The 20943-nt window shown below is 50.2% G+C and overlaps 1 protein-coding gene across 3 annotated transcripts in view; it reads right to left on the reverse strand.

Annotated features, from left to right (window-relative positions):
- Positions 1-20943, reverse strand: part of ABCC1 (ATP binding cassette subfamily C member 1) — a 143990-nt gene that overhangs the window by 76998 nt on the left and 46049 nt on the right. For all 3 annotated transcript variants that reach the window (XR_004967433.1, XR_004967434.1, XM_036308386.1), the window contains exons 4-7: positions 17678-17815; positions 16192-16317; positions 4902-4963; positions 3204-3335 (exon numbers count right to left, since the gene is read on the reverse strand). Coding sequence is in view for 1 of the 3 variants with exons in the window: in XM_036308386.1 (XP_036164279.1) it covers positions 3204-3335; positions 4902-4963; positions 16192-16317; positions 17678-17815 (458 nt within the window). In the remaining 2 variants the exon portion in view is untranslated. The remainder of the gene's footprint in view (positions 1-3203; positions 3336-4901; positions 4964-16191; positions 16318-17677; positions 17816-20943) is intronic.

The following is a 20943-nucleotide window of genomic DNA, read 5'->3' on the forward strand; positions in this document are numbered from 1 at the left end:
CCAAGTAATCAATCAGTGGTGACCCTGACCCTGAAAGGACACACCTGGAAATCCCCGGGACCTCTCCTAAAATCTCCACCCTCAAAACCCTTAGGAGAGCACCCAGGAGCATGCCTGTGCCTTTCTCCTCCCCAGCTCCCTCCTCTTCCCCCGAGGTGTGTCACCTTTACCTTCCTCACGTCTAAGCTCCACGGGCCCTTCCTTTACCTCTATAACTTGTTTTCTACACTCAATTCTTCTACTTCTATGATTTTCCAAATAAATGTTCTCTAACAGTTTGAGTCTTGACTCTGAATTCTTTCCTAACCAGACCTCAAGAACCGAGGCTGCTGAATCCAGGTCCGGTCTGACCCCCCGTGTCAATACCTGGATATACATCAGACCTCCAGGTAACCCTCTCATCACCCCTGAAGGACTAAGAAAGAACGTTCACATATCCAGACCACCTGACGTCCAGGATCCAGACCAGCCGTCATATACAGCAGCGGTCGCCAACCGGTGGTCCGTGAGGTCCGAAAGGTTGGCGACCACTGCTCTAGAGGATTCCCATCTCGGACCAATCCAGAGGCTAAGAGGGCAGGACTGACACTTCTCAAGAATGTACTGTTTACTATCAGGACTCTTAGCTTTTCTTTCTTCTTGAAACCGAGGGTCCTTATGACTTGGATAAAATTTAGTTTTAAACCCTAGCACTAGAAATCCTATCTCTTTCTTCTCTGTACCCCTCAGAGACTTAGCCTCCCTCCCCCATAATCAGCAACCCCTGACACAGCAGAAGACAGTAGCCCAGACCTGACTAATGATCACAAGGCCCGACCCTCTGGCAGGCTCAAGATAACATCCTGCTTGGCCTCAGCTATGTTTCAGCTCCCCTGGCGTCTTTCCCGGCAGACCAGACCAAGGCACTCTGCAGAAGACCTCAGAACTGTCCTCAAGACCTGAAGGAGTGATCTGTTATCCTTACCTCCCCTTGGAGCGACCAGCCCCCAGCAGGACCCCACACCCCCTAACCTTCGATGTCTGGTGATTCTGCCCTACATAATCTGAACCTACAGGCCTTCGGCAGTCTGGTCTCAAGCATTTGCTTCCCATCTGGCCAATTCAGTATTAAACTATTTTTCTTTCTATACTGAGAACTCCTGCTCATGCATTTCTTTGGATCAGTGTGTGCAGGCCGACGGACTCAGAAACATTGGGGTCCCGGTAACACACTCTTGGGTCTTGCCTAGCTGTGCTCCTGGTTTGCCGATCCTAAAACCCTTAAATAAACCTTTATCATTTATTTCTAGCCAAAGCCTCCAGACTCTTTTTGAGCTCATTTGACAAATCCAGTAAAGGAGCTGTGACAAAAGCTTTGTCTTCAAGGGGACGAGGAGTCTGAAGGGCTGAGAACCACTGCTTAACACGCATATTTGGGAGAGCTGTGTTTTCTTTTGCTTTTTATTTGTTATTTGCTATTTGCATTCCTTTGTGAACCAGAGACAATTAAGTAAAATGGTCACCCTTTCTTTAAACACTACCTTTTAACATACAGCTTTATTGGGGTGTCACTGATATACAATCAACTGCACATAGTTAAAGTGTACAATGTGACGAGCTTTGACACATGTATACACCTGTGAATCCACCAGGGAAAGAAAGATAAAGAACACATCCATCATCCCCAAAAGTCCCCATCCACCTCTCTACCTCTCCCCGATCCTGGCAACCACTGATTTCATTTCTACTCTACAATGGGTTCCATTTTCTACAATTACATATAATGGAATCACCCAGTATGCACTCTTCTCAGACTCTATTCACTCGGCATAATTATTTTGAGATATTTCCGTGTTGTCAAGTGTATCAAGAGATAATCCCTTTGTATTGTTCAGATGCATTCTTTTATGGCTACACCATGTTTTGTATGTCTGTTCCCTTGTCAGTGGATGTTTGGGTGGCTTCCAGCTTTGGCCCTCGCACACAAAGCTGCTCTACAAGTCTTTTATGAACATGTCTCCAGTTATCTTGGGTTATACACCTAGAAGGAGAATGGCTGGTGGTACAACAATTGTTAACTTTTTTAAATACAGCCAAACTCTTTTCCAGAGTCACTGAAGTTTTTATAGTCATGCCAGCAGGAACCACAGTCCACCATGGCCTTCACCTACAGGAGGCCAAGAGTCCAAGAGAAATTTCCATTCCATTCTGTTAAACTCAAAACCATTTGATAGAAACCAATGAAGCACTGCATTTTAAAAGGTGGGGACGGGGTGGGGGAGAGGGGAGGAAGCAGCTCAGCCCTGACTTTTGAGAGGAGTCACCCAAGGCTAAAGAGAGGAGCGAGAGGGGCTGGGATATTGAGACCAGAGGCCACGAAGCCAAGCCAGACCCCCTGCCCGGCTGCCACTGCCTGCTCCCCAAAAGGCCCTGGACACCCAGCAGCCGAGCCGGCACAGGCTACACTGGTCTCCAGCTAACTAAAGAGGCCTCACTGCAAGAGGCCACACCCCGAAATTCCTAGAACAGGACTCTCCTCTCACCCCCACCACATCCGTCCGTCCGTCCATCTGTCCATCCATCCACAGGGGTGACACATGCTAGATCTGGCTCACGCCTCTGGGAACAGAGCAAGTGACCTACATGCCAGTGTCCCGACCGAGGCAGCGAACTCCCAAGACCCCCTAAAGGCCAAGGTCCTGATGGAGCCAGCACCCTGCGGGCGGCCCACCTTCGAGCCCGATGAGCCAGTTCTCAGCATGTTCTCCCAGGGAGGATGCAAGCGCCCAGCCTGGCGAGCAAGATGAATGAACACGGCCTCACAACAGTACCTGCCAGGGTCTTCACAGGGCTTATCCAATGACAGACAACTTATCGGTGATGTTTATCTCGCTCAATTCTCAGAAAGCCCTCTGCCTAGGAAACAAAGGCTCCAGAGCAAAAAAGAGACTCAGGCAACTCTGAGGCCCCAGGATCTCCCCGTGATCCCCCTTCCCCAGGGCAGCCCCAGGGTGGTTATAGAGCAGAACTCACCGCATGCCACTGCCCTATCTGAAACCCACCTCTTCCTTCTCCTGCACGTGGGGCCAGACCCTAACTCCCTCCCACGGCCCAGAGACCCTGCAAACACTTCTCCTGCTTCATCTCCTCCCGGTGGAGGAAGGGGTGAGCACTGGTCCCAGAGTGGGTCTGGCTGCTCCGGTGGCAAGAGGACTCGCACTTACTTTCTGGATTTGGCACATTCCTTCTTCCAGTTCTTGACCAAAACGGGCACAACTTGTTCCGACATGTCCTCTTTATTCAGGGACCAGAGGTCAGCGCTCTCCAGGGGCTGCCGGTAGCCCCGGACTATCAACCTGGGCAGGAACACAAGGAGGAGGCGATGAGAGTCGAGGAGAAGTGGAAGGAGAATGGCCCTCGCTGCACACGCCCACCACCACCACCTCACGGCAGCCCCCGCACCAAAGGCAGCTGAGCGATGGGGACAATCTGAATGTGGACGGCCACGTGGGTACATTGAATAATTATTGCTAAGTTCTGTCAGGTCACCCAGGAAAAATGGCCTCATTGTTTAGAGATGCATACAGAATATTTAGTAGGGAAATACCAGGATGGCTCCAATGTACTTAAAAAAATGTTAAGGCTAAGATGGCAAAGCATTAAGAACTGTTAAATCTGGGTGGTGAGTTTTAGTGAGGTTTATTGAACTAGTCTTTTTACATGTGTGAACACTTTCATAATAAAAAGTAAACCTAATAGTTTTAACTTGCTATTTTGAAAGAATTTCAAACTTTCAGAAAAATCACATGAATTGTACACAGAATTCCTATCTGCCCTTCACCTCATTCCCCAGTTTGCTATATCATTTCTGTCTCTATAAACGCACTTGTGCGAACACGTTCTTTTCTGAACCGTCTCAAAGCAGGCTGCAGACTCTAAACACCTTACCCCTAAATATCATCCATCCCCCTAACAAAAAGGACATGTTCTTATACAACCAGAGAACAATCATCAAACTCAGAAATACCAGCATGGATGGCATAGCCCACAGTCCATATTTAAATTATACTAACTGTCCCTTGCCCGGCTAGTGTGGTTCAGTGGTTGAGCATTGACCTAGGAACCAAGAGGTCAGAGGTTCGATTCCCAGTCAGGGCACATGCCTGGTTGCGGACTCAATCCCTAGTAGGGGGCATGCAGGAGGCAGCTGATTGGTGATGTTTCTCTCTCATTGATGTTTCTCTCTCTCTCCCCCCTTCTCTCTCTCTCTCTCTCTAAAAATCAATAAAAACGTATTAAAAATTTTAAATTATACTAACTGTCCCAATGGTGTTCTTTAACAATAATTTGAAAAATAATTAGGTCTGAAAAATATTTAATTTTTTAAAAAAAACTTTGTAAAAACTTTATAAAGACAATGCTGATCAGGGGGGATAAAAGGTTTAAAAAATCCCCGGGAAGATGCTGACAATGTGGGGGAGAGGGAGGAATGTGGGGAAAAAAACCCAAACACACACACCAAAAAAAAGCAGAAGAGGGCTTATCAGACTGTTGACTATGGTTGCCTTCTGGTGCTTTCTGTTGTTAATCTATGCATGTTTCTCTTACCCACATTTCCTATGTTGCATGTATATTATGTTCCTGATTGTGAAGGGTTTGAAACAATGGCAATAATAGTAATTATTCCTAATGTTAAAAATACCCAAACCCAAAGCTAAGACAAGAGCATTACAGCTTCTAACTGCCCCAGGCCATGCCGTCCACAAGGGTTCAAGTGACTGTGGGGACAAGGTCAGTGTCTCTGAGACCCATGTCCAGGGCAGACACACTCAGGGCACAGCTATGCCATACATCCCCCCCCCCCCCCCCCCCCCGCCAAATCCTCTCTTACCCCCACCCTGGGCAGGAGGGCCAGGCCTTACCCGGTGATCCACCAGAAGGTGATCCTGGAAAGGAAGGATGCGCCAGATTCCGGGCAAGGATTCTAGAGGAGAGAAACACAGGGTGGGGAGGACGAATGATTCCACGTCTCATGTATGATAGCACTTGGAAGCCCACTCTTCCTCCCAGAGGACCAGCAGCCACTCTCACGCCACTAATTTGCACCCTGAAAGGATGCCCCTCCTGAGCCTTAAATAAACCCATGGCAGCTCTCCCAGTTTCACCCAGCAAATATTTCTGAGTGTCCACTAAGTGCAAAGATGGGACAGTGCCTTATCTTGTAGCCCCACAGCAACCCAATGCGCGTGGTGCTACTGCTGTCCCCACTTCACTCCATGCGTTCTTTCATTCGTTCATTCATTCAACAAGTATTTTTCTGAGCATCTACTGTGTGCCTAGCATCAAGTACACAAATCTCAACAAACAGACATAAGCCCCCTGATACACCACGGTGGTAGTAGTAATGAGAATATCAACATCACCTGCTAGCATTCTCTACTAGCCATAGCTCTATTCTGAGCTCTTTACACAAATTATCTCAATCAATCGTCATAACCTCCCAATGAAGCAGGTAAACGCATCAACCTCATTTCATAATAGAAGAGACTGAGGAGCCCAGGGGTGAAATGACCGGCCCCGGGTCCCCAGTGGGAAGTGGCAGAAACAGGGTGTGAGCTCCAGTCAGGCCCTAGAGAGACATTAATAAATGATCCCGGGAACAAATACAAAACTGCAACTGCGATGGGGATCACAGCCTAAAGGTATGTCGGTGGGATCACTGGTATTGTCCTGGGCTCACAATAACTAAGAGAGCCGACAGGGGCGGAGGCCTGAGCCCGTAAGGAGGTCAGGGAAAGGGCTCCTGAGGAAGATGTGCAAGGTGAGGTCTGAAGATTGAGTGCAGGACAATGAAGTAAAGGGGAGCGGCAAGGCGGTTCTGCAGTGAGAATAGTATGTGCAAAGGCCTGGTGGTATATGACAGCATAACCCCTCCAGGGACTAAGACAGGGTGTAGGCAGTCTTTGCTGGAGGCCACGCACGGAATTTGGGTCTTCATCCGAAAGGCTATGGGAATGGACAGATTCTCAGCAGGCTCTCAAAGAACCTCTATCCCAAAGGCACAGAGATGAGCTCCAGTTCAACAACACGCAGACAAGGGAAGGGACAGCAGCATGGAGCCTCTGGGATGACACACACGGGCCGGCTTTCACTGCTGAAACATTCAGGTCTAAATTCTGAACTACCAGCTTGAGTGAAGGGGTCACCGTGCAGCGATGAGCTCTTCGGCTGAGGATGGTGCTCAAGGTTCCAGCATTTTTCAAAGATGAGGCACTGAGAGACCCCCTGGACCCAGTAGTTTTCCATCGGGGCTGGGCGCACTTTTAGAAACACCATACTGCCCCCCCCTCCCCCCCTCTCCCCCAGAATCTGATTAAGCTGGTTTGGGGTGGAACCAGGGCATCTGAGTCTTTGTTTTTTGCTCCCACAGGCTCCTTGGCAAAGTGGCTGGGCAGGAAATGTACAAGATAAGCCTATAACGCCTTGTAACACCCAACACCAAGGAAACTAAAGCTGAGTAGGATTGCTAAAAGGGAGCAATCAGGCGTGGCTCCCACTAGCCCACAAAGGGACAGTCTGAGCTGCCAGAAGGACAGTAAACAGAATGAACTGAAACACATCCCATGTTTAAATACACAAGTTCATACTGACACTGAAACACACACATACAAAACCACTTCTTGATGTCACCAATAAAAGATGCTAGTGAACCAAGTCATTCTGAACACAGAAAACAAGCATTTCCCCCGCCTTTGCTAACCTACACCAGAGGGGGACCAAAGAGATGAGGGGAAGTGTCTTTGCATAGAAAGAGTCCAGCTCATAAGTGACAGAATGATATGATGTAAGAAAGTGCACCAGGTTGCAACCACAATAGAATATGGAAATATTTGATGACATTAAAGATAATAGTCGTAGTGTTTAAAATCATATTCTTTTAGATACTATCATTGGGGCAAGTTGGGTAAAGGGTACACAGGAACTCTACAATTTTTGCAAGTTTTTGTGAGTCAAATTACTTCAAAATAAAAAGTTATTAAACATTTAAAATCCCTGCCCTGCCCAGTGTGGCTCAGTTGGTTGAGTATCAACCCATGCACTGAAAGGTCACTGGTTCAATTCCCGCTAGTGCACATGCCCGGGTTGTAGGCTCAATCCCCAGTCAGGATGCACGTGGGAGGTGGCCAATCAATGTTTCTCTCTCACATCAGTATTTCTATCTCACATGGGTGTTTCGCACATTGATGTTTCTCTCTCTCTAAAAATTAATAAAAAATTTTTAAAAATATATTCTCGGGTGAGGTTTAAAAACAATTTTTTTAAATTCCTTATCTTTCAGAGATACATACTGAAATCTTTACACGTGCGATGCAGGGTAGAATCCAGGGCAGTTCATTTTACTATGCTATCCGCTTTTGTACACGTGAAAATTTCCATCAAGACAAACTTCCCCAGTGATTCAAACACACATCCTGGGCTGAGAACCACCAGACTCCACTCTGGGGCCACAAGGCCTGGGGAAGTTCCCAGCCCCGGCAGCCACAGATTCACCCAGCTGCCCAGGGTCCCAACCCAGAGCAAGGGTGGGATCCTGGCACCAGTGTATTTTTAATGAAATCAGTCGGATGCAGCTGGCCACGGACCTACATCCCAGACCAACCTAAAGCAGAGTAAGTTCACACTGTGGAGCCAGACAGAACTAGGTTAAAATCCCAGACCTGCCATTTTCTAGCTGAATGACCTAGGGCAAGTCCTTTCACCTCAAAGCCTCAGTTTTTGCATCTGGGAAATGGGAGCAGTTTGTCCTACTGCTCAGCCTACCTCACAGGACTACAAGGAAGAACAAGTCAAATGAGGTTCATGGGACTCTGTTATAAGCTAAATTCTTCCAACCTAAGGCAGCAATATTATTCCTGGAGGAGGTGGTGGTATTTGCTCTGTAGGCTGTTTTTTTCCGGAAGTGGGTGGATTAGGGAATCACCAAGGCACCTCAAGTGTGGCCCAATTCCTACCCATTGTGAAAAGTTAAGCAGTGCTGGCAGAGAAGGGGTGGGGCAGAACTGACAATGACTCATTTATTTCTTGAGCAAATATTTAGGGAGGACCTGCCTATATGCCAGGAGGCAGCTAAGGGGAGGGGACAGAGCTAGGAAAGAGAGAACACCACATAAAAAGTCCCAACTGAGGGGAAAATGGGCAGGAAGCAAACCAAGACCTAAGTAAATATGTAACTACTAGAGGCCCGGTGCACAACATTCATGGATCCCTCAGCCTGGCCTGCGCCCTTTCGTAGTCCAGGAGCCCTGGGGGGCCGTCCGGCAGTTGGACATCCTTAGCACTGCAGCAGAGGTGGGAGACGCTCCTGCCACCACGGCTGTGCTAGCCAGCCGTCAGCCCGGCTTCTGGCATTAAGCGCCTGCCCCCTGGTGGTCAGTGCGCATCATAGCTACCGGTGGTTCCACTGTTCGGTCAATTTGCATATTACCCTTTTATTATATAGGGTAAACAATGAAAGCTGAAACAAAGGAAAAAAGCAGGATGTCAGAGAGAGAAGGGGTGGCAGAACAGGGTGGCTGATGTGTAAGGCAACACAGAGCTAGGTAGTTAGAGGGTACGAATCCAGCTCTGCCACTCAGTAGCCATGGGACCTTGGACACGGTACTTGGTGGTGCTGAGATTGAATGAGATAAAGCATGTTAAGTACTTAGAACAGTACCTGGCACAGAGCAAAACTCAAGAAATGGTATCAGTAGTATTAGTATAAGTAACAATAGTGAAAACAATAACATCACCTTCCATTTCCCGCAGGCCCGTCACACACGGACCCCTGAACCAGATGTTTTATATCCGGTCAGTGAACAAAGGCCCATGGGTGGCCGCTGGGAGATGAAGTTGTACTGGGACACGGTGATTCCCACTCACGTACAAATGTCCGTGGCTGCTACAAGGACAGAGTTTAGCAGTTTTGACAGAGACCATGTGGTCTGCAAAGCCTCGATAGTTACTATCTGAACATGTCGGCTGACCCCTGCTCACACCAGACCTCATAACACCGTAGGACACAATGATTATTAAAGGGGAAACGAGACCTCAAATGACAGCCTTCTGCCTCCAAACCCAGTCTTCCTTCAGTCTTGGCATCAGCGTACAGGTGTTCAAGTTAAACCTTGCACAAAGAGGCCTGGCCAATGGGGCAGGTAGGGGCTGAAATGCACCCTGTGCCAGTTCGACAAGACTGTCAGGTCCCGTGCCAGGGAGGAGCTCCATCAGCTTAAAAGAAGCAGGGCCTGTCTCAGAGTCACCCACCCAGGGGAGATGAGTCATTCTTTTCTAATTTGCACAGACGCAAGGGTGTTAGGCATATACCCACAGGACCCTCACAAAGGCTGGCCTTCTTTCAAACTCAGGCAACTCCAGCTGTGGGTCAAACACAAAGCAGCCTGTGGCCTGAACAACCTTGCACAGACAAGACCGTAAGAATGATGGCCCAGAGGGAAAACACTAATCCTCCCTCCAGCTCCTAAAAATCCCAACTCCTGTGAGAAAATTCGCCCTGCAAATTCCATGAGGCCGGGTTATTACCACGAACATTCCAGTTTCTAATGTGTACACTCTGAGAGCTTTGTCAGATTCGTCTCCCCAGCCCTCCTCCCTCCAAGGGATCCAAACACAGATTTTCAGATTACCGCAAGTCACGGTGGTCTGACACAGGGTCCCCATCACCAGCACAGAGAAGCAAATCTGTATCGACTGGGAACCACTTTCTGGACGTCCCTCTCTGAAAACAGACAACTGGAGTGCTTCAGCAGCCAAGAACTGATAATAATTTAAAAAGAAGAAGAAGAAAGGGGCTCATGGATGAGGATGCAGACAACAGACCATTCCACCGAAACCAAGCAGAATGTTCCGGTCTAATTCATTAAAAGCAGAGCTGCCAGCTTGGGGTTTCTGGCCTCTGACACCGAAATGGACTGACTCCTGACCCAGGACGGAGGCTTGTGAATGGGTGCCCCATTCATTTAGAAACGAGAGTAATTCACACAAGCCCTGGCAGAGGCAGGAGGAGAGAGCCTGATGTATGCAAACAGAGCTGCGTTCTTTGGCATCGACATCTGGCTCTGGGTGATTTGGCCAGAAACCATGGGGATTAAACCAATTTGATACAAGAGCCCCAGGCACTGGTTCTTTGAGAATTACTCACATCCATTACCTCTCACACAGTGCAGTTTGGGGACCTTGCCCAGGTCCCCACACATCTTTTCTGGTTTAGGATTTGCCTTTAGTTTGCTTGTCTGCCGGTGACTCCCACTCTGCATTTCCTAAATGCCCAGGAGTAAGGGACGAGTAAGACAGGAGGATAGCTGAGAGAAGGAGTTTGTGAAATGTGGCCCCGTCACCAGCATCCACAGTGCCAGGGAATTTGTTAGAAATGCAAATACTGCCCAGTCAGTGTGGCTCAGTGGTTGATCCCCAGTCAGAGCACATGCCCGGGTTGCAGGCTCGATCCCCGGTAGGGGGCGTGCAGGAGACAGTCAATTGATGATTCTCATCGTTTTCTCTCTCTTCCTCTCTAAAATCAATAAAAACATATTTAAAAAAATAAATTTGACTATTGGGGCCCCATCCAGATCTACTGACTCAGAAGTTCTGGGTGTGGGGCCCAGAGATCTGTGTTTTAACAAGCCCTCCAGGTGATGCCACGCCTGCTCAGGTGTTGGAACCCAGAGGGAGGGCTCCGGATCCAGCCTCGTGGCTGAGGCAAGACACTTCACCACTCTGGTCCTTCATGTCCCCAGCGATGAAACAGGGGGAGCCCTAGCTGGCTTGGCTCAATGGATTGAGCGTTGGCCCATGGACTGAAGGGTCCGGGTTCAATTCCAGTCAAGGGCATATACCTCAGTTGTAGGCACAAATCCCGGCCCGCGTCAGGGCACATGCGGGAGGCAACCAATCGCTGTGTCTCTTTCACATCGATGTTTCTCTCTCTGTCTCTCCTCTCCCTTCCACACTTTCTTAAAAAAAAAAAAAAAAAAAAAAAAGGAAAACTATCCTAGGACGTGGATTAACAACAAACAAAAACAGGGAGAGATTCATAATTCCGCCTCATTGGGTTGCTTCCAGGATCAATAAACTAATAAACAAAGACAGCACACCGGGCTGCTATCATTATTACTGGTTGGGACGATTGAAATGTCCAACAATAAAAGAGATGTGTTGCTATGTCTTGTAACACTGCTGATTTTTGTTGCCTCTCTTGCTTAGAGCTGTGCTAATCACCTCCCTGCTCAGGACCGGTTTCTTCTTCCGTAACACCCACCGCATACACGACGCCCTTTCCCCATGACCTCAGCCGTCTCTTCCTGGATTTGATGCTCTAGGGCACGCAGGGTCACTGTCCAGTCAACCCTCCGCCCTACCTGCCGGGGTTCCGACAGTGGCTTCCTAAGTCTTCAGGGGGAGGGATCCTCTGAACGCCCCCACCCAGTGTGTCACTCCCCGACTGAAAAATCCCCCAGCAGGTCAGGATTCCAAGGCCTTATGGTGACACACTATTCCACGCCGATCTTTAATCCTCGGCTTCCTGGCCCGTCCTACCCGACCAAGCAGAGCTCATGCAGTTCCCGCTCGCTCCCACGCTCCAGCACGTTGCCCGTCCTTTGCACATGCTGGCTCCTCCACCGGGAGCGCTTTCCTGTGCACCCTCCAGCCTTCAACGTCGCTGGTCTGGCAAGGCCCCTCCTTTCTCTGACTCAGGCGTCCGCTCCCCTGGATGCTGGCTGGCCTTGGAGCCCCCGTCCATCCTGCAGCTGCTGGCTTATTAGCCGGCTGCCCGCCTCCACCTCTCCTCAACGTTTGCTCATCTCTAGGGCCTCAGAGCCAGCTCAGCCCCTGGCACAATGCTGAATTACTAAATGACCAGAAGTGTAATGGAGAAAGGAATTTAAAATGGTGTTTACGATGCGCTTATAAACAGTCTGAACTCAGCAGCTGCCTCTGGGATGTGAGTGGTAGAGACAAACCGTGGAGGGGCAGGAGGGAACTTGCTGGAGTCCAGGTCATGCTCTATACCTTAAGAGAGGCTTCAGTTATTCATTTATCAAGAACTCACTGACTGGTAATAAGACTCAGCAATGTCACTGTATGTAAATTTTAGTTTCAGGGGAAAAAGCTATACACAGATAGTGAGCTCTAGCTAGTGACTTGCACGGTGAAGTGTCTGGGTGAAGAATACTAATGTATTTCAAAGGAAGTTTCAGATATCAAAAAAAAAAATAATTGACTGGCTGGCTGGATAGCTATGTGATGAAACAAGTTTAGCAAAATGTGAACTGTGGATTCTAGTTGGTGGTCAGATGAGTTCTCCCCGTGCGAGTCTTTCAGCTCCACTGTACGTGTGAAATGTGCACAGTAAAATGAGCTGAGAGGTTCTTAGCTGAGGTGCACCAGTGCATTCAACCGTGCCCCCGAGATCTTGCTAAATGAGGCTGAGTCAGCCGGGCTCAGGAGGCCTGAGACGCTGCGTTTCCAACGAGCACCTGGGATGCCAATGCCACTGGTCCGAGGATGCCACGCTGAGAAGTGAGGGCCTGCCACATGGCCACGTCTGACCACGATGTCCCCAACTGCAAATGGAAACCCCATCCCCCAACCCTAAGCAGCAGCCTCAGAAAAGGAACCAGCAAGATAAAGGGAACAGAGGCCGGGGACAGGCAGGAACCTGGTCAGCCATGCTCAGCCGCCTGGAGGACAGGAGCAGCCCTGGCAGGAGACCAGGGCCAGAATAGACATCTGAGTCACGCAAGGGGCCGGCCGGCAGGGTGACTCAGCAAGAACGACCAGAGAAGCCAAGTGCTGCCGGCTTCCACCCAGGCCTCGTCTGGCCCTGGCCAACCTCAGGGCTTGGCTGACTGTCCTCTTTGAGGACAGGCGACAGGAACTGCTGCTAGAAGCACAGGAGAGAGGCAGGGGTTGGCCTCTCCCCACTTTCAGACTCCGCTGGCACCAGCTCTGAGGGAGACAGGCACAGAAGGTACCTAACTGTGTCCCCCCTTCTCGCATCCGGGGCAGGGAGGAGGGTGAGGTGAGTACCAGGTGGAGCCTCAACCCCTTTTCAAGATGAGGACACTGAGATCCTGCAAGGAGGGGCAATAGCCCCAAAAAGAAAAGTTCCCAATCTAAAGTCACGTGACCTGCTTCTCCGCCTTCATCTCAATTGTTTCCATGGTCATTTGTCTCCCGTCTCCCCAAGAGGCCAGAAGCTTCCTGAGGCAGGCGGCAGGTGCTCTTTCCCAAGATGGCCAGAGAAGACCTGCCGTCCCACGTGGTCGCACAGTGAGATCTGGCCACGCCCCCGTCTAGGGGTGGGTCTGTGTCCCCCGACCTTGCTGCCAGGCAGACTTCTGTGATTGGACAGAGGGGTGAAGGCCTGGGAAGAGGACGGGAGTGGGGAGCAGGGGTCAATGGGGGAAGAAGAGGGGGACATCTGTAATACTTTCAACGATAAAGATAAATTAAAAGAAAGAGATAGGAGGGCAGGCGTGACACTGTGTGACTCTGGGACTGGATCATAAAAGGTGACGCAGCTTCTGCCTGGCTCCCTCTCCTGGAACACACATGGCTGCCACGCTGTGAGGACCCTGGCCGCTTGGGAGGCCACATGGAGCAGCCATGCCCGGCCGGGGCTCCAGCCAGGGGCCGAGTTCACCACCAGACAAGTGAGAGAGGAAGTCAAACTCGAGCCCCTACAACCATCCAACTTGGAGAGTCCCCAAGTAAAGACCCGCCAAGCCAAGCCCAGCCAACACCCACAACTGTGAGACACAATAAACTAAAGACAGGTTGGGTGTGATGGAATAACAGGTAACCAGCAGGGCATGAACCACATCTATTTCACACACTGCTGTGACCCCAGAACTAAGCACATATATAGCGCATGCCTAAAAAATGTCTGTGCAAGGGACGAAGGGACCCAGTTGGGATGACAGCGCAGGGTCTGCCCAACACAGGCCGCCTTGGCCATCAGATGTAGGGATAAGTTAGGTCGACAGCCCATTTCTTTGAACTCCGATTCCTAACACAGATAAACAATGACTGGGGAGAAGAGTCGGGGTGTCCCGGCGCCCCGCAGCCCAGCCTCCAGCTGCTGGAGCTGAACATGCAAGCGGGCCCAGGGTGGCAGGTCAGGCCCCAGGCCCCGGCCCCTGGGAACACAGAACACAATGGGAGGAAGACATCAGCTCTGCGGGCCACCTCCCTGCACACGCCCAGGAAAACCTGGACGCAGTCCCCTCGGAGGAACCCAAGGTCTGCAGCCACCTAGGGGGTGTGGCTCGTTTGGTGCGACTCTCAGCTCCACAGAGCAGCCTGACAATTAATAAATGCTTCCAGATGGGGACACTGCACTGCCATACATCCACACACACACATACAAACTCTGAGGACCAGCAGACACAATCGCCACAGACATCTGAACCCTCCTTTGTGCCAGGCGTGGGCCAGGATCCAATGGGTACTACAGGCATGGTTGCTGCCTTTGTGAACCTTGCACACATACAAACACACATGTATAAGAACATACTAACACATGCATACACGCAAACACTCCAACATACATCTACATGCAAAACATGAACATAAAAACACAAATATACACACATATATAAACATGGACACAGACATACATACACATATACGAACACATACATGCACACAAACACATTTGCATACACACACAATCTGTTAATTTCTCCAACTCAGTCCCTCCTTGAGCAGGGAAATCCAAGAATGGGGCCTTTCAGGACACAGGTTTCAGCCTCCTCCTCATGCTGCTGCCCCACAAGTCCCTTCATCGCTGACAAAGGCAGCCTCAGCCTTTTGGTGAGGTCTAGGCCCCACCCAACAGAACTACTAGTACAGCAGCTGAAAACTGCTCCTGCTGCAATTTCTCCTGTTAACAGTTGAATAGCCACGAACAAAGCATTAGATAAAAGCCCCAAAGGCTTCCTGTCCCTCTCAGAATAAAATCCACGCAGCTCATCTGGCCTACCTCTCAAATGCCACCCTCAGCCCTTGCCTGCCTCTGCTGCCCAGCCATGCTGGCCTCGCCTGCTGTTCCCTCAACATTCCACAGCAGCTCCTGCCCCAGGGCCTTTGCACTTGCCACCACTCTGCCTGGAAGGCTCTTTCTCCGAGTGTTTGCTAGGTTGGCTCCTTCGTTTCTTTAGGTCTCTGCTCCAGTGTGATTTCCTGGAGGAGACATTCCGTGATCGCTCACCAAAAACTGCACGTGGCTCCCAACCATCATCTCCATTTCCTTTCCCTGCTTTCTTCTACTTAGCATTTACCACCACCAGACAGACATGTGGGTCCTGGGTTACTGTTTGTCCCCATCCATGACAAGCTAAGCCTCACGTGGACAAGATCTCTGCTTTATTCACTGCTACAGCCCTGTGCCCAGATCAGAGCCTGGCACTCAGCAATGGCTGGAACGGTGGAAGGAAGAAAGGGAAGGAAAGGAGGAGGGAGAGATGGGGGGGACAAGAAAGACAAGGAGGAGGAGGGAAAGAGGGGAGGGAGAAAGAAGAGAGGCAAGGGTGACAAATTACTATGTTCCTGTATTCCCCCAGCAGGAAGAGTGGCCATCTCCACCTGCCCAAAGATTTCTTTCTGCACATATAGGATTTCCCTCAAACTAACAGGTCAGACCAAGGTTCTCAAACTCAAATCCCTCAGTGGCCAGGCACGTACCTAGATGAAAGAAGAGTGTACAATGCAATAGGGAGTGGTGGGGACTGCGGTAAACTAACCCCCCTCAGCTCTGGCCAACTGCTGCCCTGTGCACTAATGCCCTGACGCTGCCTGAACTTCTCATTTTTTGTAGAAAGCTTGGACACTTAGGATTTATGTGAAACTTCCCGATTTTTAAATGTTTGCTCACATGTCCTAAAATCACTATGCCAACCACATGAGGAAACTTACAGGCCAGCAAGCCACAGCAATTTACACTAGGAACCAGGTTCCCTCCTCAGGCTCTCCCACCCAACCCATGGCTCCGCTTTGCCCTGTCAAGTGGGAGGACAATATAACCCATCTCCAGGCATGTGGGGAAGATGGAATGAGATCCCAGGTGGGTGATCCTGGCTCAGAACACGTGTCCAATCAACATTAGCCACTGGTACAATGTTTCTCGAACACAGTCGTGATCGCACTTACAGGGTCGTTGATGGTTTCTGAGAACAGGGGCGAGCGGTCTGAGAAACAGGACAGCACGAGCTGAATCAGCACGAGGGAGAAGTAAATGTAGAAAGTGACATCACGAAACATATCGACGTTGGCATCCTAAACGTGAGGGAAGGAGGAGGGAGAAAATCACTTTCTGGAAGTAGCTTGCCCACCCCACACCCCCTCCCTTGCACGTTAACACAAGGGAGGCCGTTCCATCAGAGTGTGGCCTGTACCACCCGGGGAGGGCGGCCCCCGAGGTGGGAGGGGGCCCAGGCTCCGGAGTGAAGCAGACCCACATTCAGGTCCTATCTCTGCTCACACTGGCTCTGGGACTTTGTCAGCTTACCTAAACCTCCCTGTGCCTCAGTTTCCCCATCTATAAACAGACCTCCCAGGGCACACTCAGCAGTGTGTGGAGACATTTCTGTTTGTCACACTTGGGAGGTGCAGCTGGCACCCAGTGAGAGGAAGCCAGGGATGCCCCTAACATCCGACAGAGTTCGGGACAGCCTCCCACAACAAAGACGTCTCTGGCCCACCTGTCAACTAGTGCTGAGGCTGAGAAACCCTGGCAGAGTAACTGTGAGAAGTCAGTAAGATTATTCATGGAAAGAACTTCGCCCTCCGCCTGGCACTTTGCCAACACAAAAACTCAGTAAATGTCAGTTGCCTTCACTGTTAAAGACAGGGTACTGTACACTGCAGGTGCTTAATAAATGCCCCGTTTCTTTCCCTTCCTTTGCCTGATGCCAGTTCCTGATTAGCTCGGAGATGGCAGGGAACAACAGGACAGAGTCTGAAAGCGCAGACTCTTCCGAATCCTAGGAGCGGCATATGGCAGCCAACGTGAACCACTTCTCAGCCAGACTAGCGGCTGATGACACCAAGGTAACCTGGGGACAATCGGGGGTCCCCTGAGGGTGCAGCCACGCTGTAAACACCGCTCCCTGCTCGGCTCCCTTCCAGACTGAAGACATCTGTTTGCTGCTAACACAGGCTCACAGGGTGGTGTGCATCAGCCGAGGCTCCTGCCCCTGGAGGACCCCCATGGGCTACTCGGAGCTACACAGACAAGTCGGGTCGTGAGGAAAGAAGGTTCTAGAACAGGGGTGGGCAAACTTTTTGACTCGAGGGCCACAATGGGTTCTTAAACTGGCCTCAGAAGAAGGAGCTGCGGCCGTGTTTCCCGACGTTGCCATGTTAACACTGCTGCTGGTGAAGGAGCGGAGGGGAGAGCAAGAGAACCCTCCGCTCTTTCGGCTCCGCAGGCCGAATCCGGCCCGCGAGCCGTAGTTTGCCCACAGCTGTTCTAGAACAAAGGCTGGGGGAGGTATTGAAATCCCTAGGGAAGAAGCTGGGCCCATTGGTGCCCATCTCCTGGTTCCCATGGCCACCCATGCTTTCCACACCATCCAAAAGGAACAGGCATCTCTCCCAAGGGCCACCCAGGAAGAGGCAGTGAGGCCACACTTACCTCTTTTAAGGCGGTCATGATTTTGGATCTCAAGATGACAAGGGCACATATTAGGGCTATAAGCCAGAATGTGAGCATGATCCCTGAGGACTGGATTCCCTTCCTTCTCTCGAGCTGAATTAAAAAGGTAGCAAGCAGCTAGTGGAGAGAAGCACACAACAGAAGTCGTCAGGAGAAGGCCAGGGCCCCAAAGCCCTGTGGTCCCCAAGGTCCCCCACAGTCCAGGGGCCTGGCAGACGCTAGGCCTCAAGTGAGGCTGCCCTTAGCCTAGTGGTACAACAACAGCCTGGGGGAGGACTTGGCTCCAGAACCAGCTCTGCTCTGACCCTGAGCAAGTTACCAAACCTCTCTGAGCCTCCACGGCCTCATCTGCAAAGCAGAGTTGATAACAGCACCTGCCTCGATGGCTGTGGAATTTAATGAGGTCATGTTTAGATCTGGACTAGGAGGCGGAAGTTCACTATAGAAGAGAAAAGGGCACCTTTTTTTAAGAGACCAGATAGTAAATATTTTGGGCTCACAAAGCCATAGTTTCTGTCAGAACTACTCAACATTGCTATTGCAGTGCGACACCAGCCCTAGATGATACATGAATGAATGGGCATGGCTGCATGCCAATAACAGCAAGCAGCGGGCCCACCCGATTTAGAACCGGAAAGACCTGTGTTCGACTCCTGCTTTAGGTGACAGGGATGACTGTTCTTTACGGAGCACCTGCTACCTTTGCCTCATAGGAAGCATTTACACGCACTAACTTGCTGCCCCCCGACCTCCCCGAGAGCCGGAGCCTCAGTTTGCATTGGAGGAAACAAGGTTACTTCATCTGTCCACAGTCACACATCTCACGTTCAGGGATTTTCATTAGAACCATGGTGATGGGGAACTGGGATTTTTACTTCATTCCTGATACCGGGCACTACTGCTTCCATTTTACATGTGACTTAATGATTGGGGAGAAAAACTAAATAAAACTGCTTTTCCTTGAAAAAAGGAAACTCACGGCTCTCTCCCAGAAGGCAGAGTCACCCCCTTGAGGCAGATCCCCAAGACCAGTCACGGTCACCCACCCTAAGGAGCTGTAGGTCACCCAGGCACCTCCCCTCATAAGCCAGCTGCTGGAACCAGAAACGGGTCTGTCCGCCTGTCCATCTCAGTGCCCCCATCTCCTTCACTCGCCACATCTAATCCATCAAAACACACACTGGCCCTGCCACTAAGGCCAGTCCTCAGCTTACCTGCTGCTCACTCCGATCCTAGCCTCCATCCCCTCTTGCCAGGTGATCCCAGTGCTCTCATCCCCATTGCTCTCCCAGCTTCCTGCCCAACAATCCATTCTCCACTTGGAGGAAACAGCCAGCTTTTAAATATGCAAAGCCAGGCCCTAGCCAGTCTGGCTCAGTGGATAGAGTGTGGGCCTGCGGATGGAAGGGTCCAGGTTCAATTCTGGTCAAGGCACATGCCTTGGTTGCGAGCTCGATCGCCAGTGTAGGGCATGCAGGAGGCAGCCGATCAATACTTCTCTCTCATCATTGATGTTTCTATCTCTTTCTCTCCCTCTCCATTCCTCTCTGACATCAATAAAAATATATTTTAAAAAAATAATAATAAATAAATATGCAAAGCCAGGCATATCACATCCTTGCTGAAAACCTCTATCTTTCAGACCTGAGGTTTAACCTGGGTTCCAAGGACAGGCTGTGGATAGAACCTGGGAGTCCATGAACTTGGATGGGGAACCATTACAGCTTTGTCTTCCCACATCGGCATCACCAGTAATAAGTGGAGGCAATAAACCACAACAGCAGTACCCGGGCCTGTCACAAATAGACATCACATCTGAAAATATACAGCTGAAGAGGTCCCCACTATTGCTATTTGGAAGTAAAGGAGCAGCACCCCTGCTGCTAGATCTTGGTGTGAAATACATTAATAAAGAAACACATATTTTTTTTACATTATTTTAAATCTTTTCATAACTGCATTTAAATACAATTGGTTTCCCAGTCCAAATCCCCTACAACTGACGAATGGATAAAAAATGGGTGGTGCCTGGCTGGTGTGGCTCTGTGGTTGAGCATCGACCTATGAACCTAGAGGTCATGGTTCGATTCCTATTCAGGGCACATACCGGAGTTGCAGGCTCGATCCCCAGTAGGGGGTGTGCAGGAGGCAGCCGATCGATGATTCTCTCTCATCATTGATGTTTCTCTCTTTCTCTCCCTCTCCCTTCCTCTCTGAAATCAATAAAAATATATTTTTTTAAAAAAACGGAGGAGGGGGAGGGGGAAAGGTGAAACCATACAATCCAATACACTCAGCAATTAAAAAAAAACAACCTTTGGCTACACTCAACACGGTTGAACCGCTGTTGCTATGACTTCAGTCTCAAACTGCTCCAGCCTGCATGGTTCCACTCACGTGACATTCCAGAAGAGGCAAAGCGCCGGGGACAGATATCATGTGAGTGGTTCCTGGGAAAGGGGCGAGGCCGTGGCTGACTGCAGAGGAGCAGCACGAGAGAGCATTGGGGGTGATGGGCTGCTGTCTATTCTGTGGAAGTGGCAGTGACAAGACAGTGTATGTTTATCAATTAACCCCAACTAAAAACATAAATGTACAGCACAGAAGCTTCACATATATGCACATGGGTGTGATTGGTTTCCTTTGTAATCCCCTGTTTTCAAGAACATTATTCTGAGAAGGAGAGTAGATTGGCAAAGGAGAAAGGGGTCCGTGGCACAAAAAGTTTAGAACCCAGTGTTGGGAGTGGAAAACAAAACCCACTTATCCTGAAGGTCAGGGTCCCACAGGCTCAGGCCTCTGCCATCCCACCTCCCCTCCTCTCCTCCTCAACCTCTCCATCCCGGCCACACAGGCCAACTCTCCATTTCTCCCTCCGACCCCGGGACTTCTGCATGTGCTATTCTCGCCAATGGTGTTCATCTGCCCATGGCCCCTTCAACTTTTTAACATCCTGCTCATCCTTCAGGTCTCAGCTCCGTCATCCCTTCCTTCCTACCCTCCAAACCAAACCAGTTCACCTAACTTCACTCTCACAGCCATCTGCACACAGGTAAATATTTTGTGCCTTTTGGGGAATCATTTGTTGAATGTCCGTTTGCTCAGCTGGACTGTACATTCCATGACAACAGGAACTGTGTCGGTTTTATCTTCAACTCCTGGCCCATATTAGGAATGAAAAACATTTGCTGACTGCCTCGCATCCCATACTCCGAGTGCCTGTATATTCCGGTCCCCGGGCATGT

This window comes from Myotis myotis, unplaced genomic scaffold, assembly GCF_014108235.1.
Source record: "Myotis myotis isolate mMyoMyo1 unplaced genomic scaffold, mMyoMyo1.p scaffold_m19_p_5, whole genome shotgun sequence".
Lineage (NCBI taxonomy): Eukaryota > Metazoa > Chordata > Mammalia > Chiroptera > Vespertilionidae > Myotis > Myotis myotis.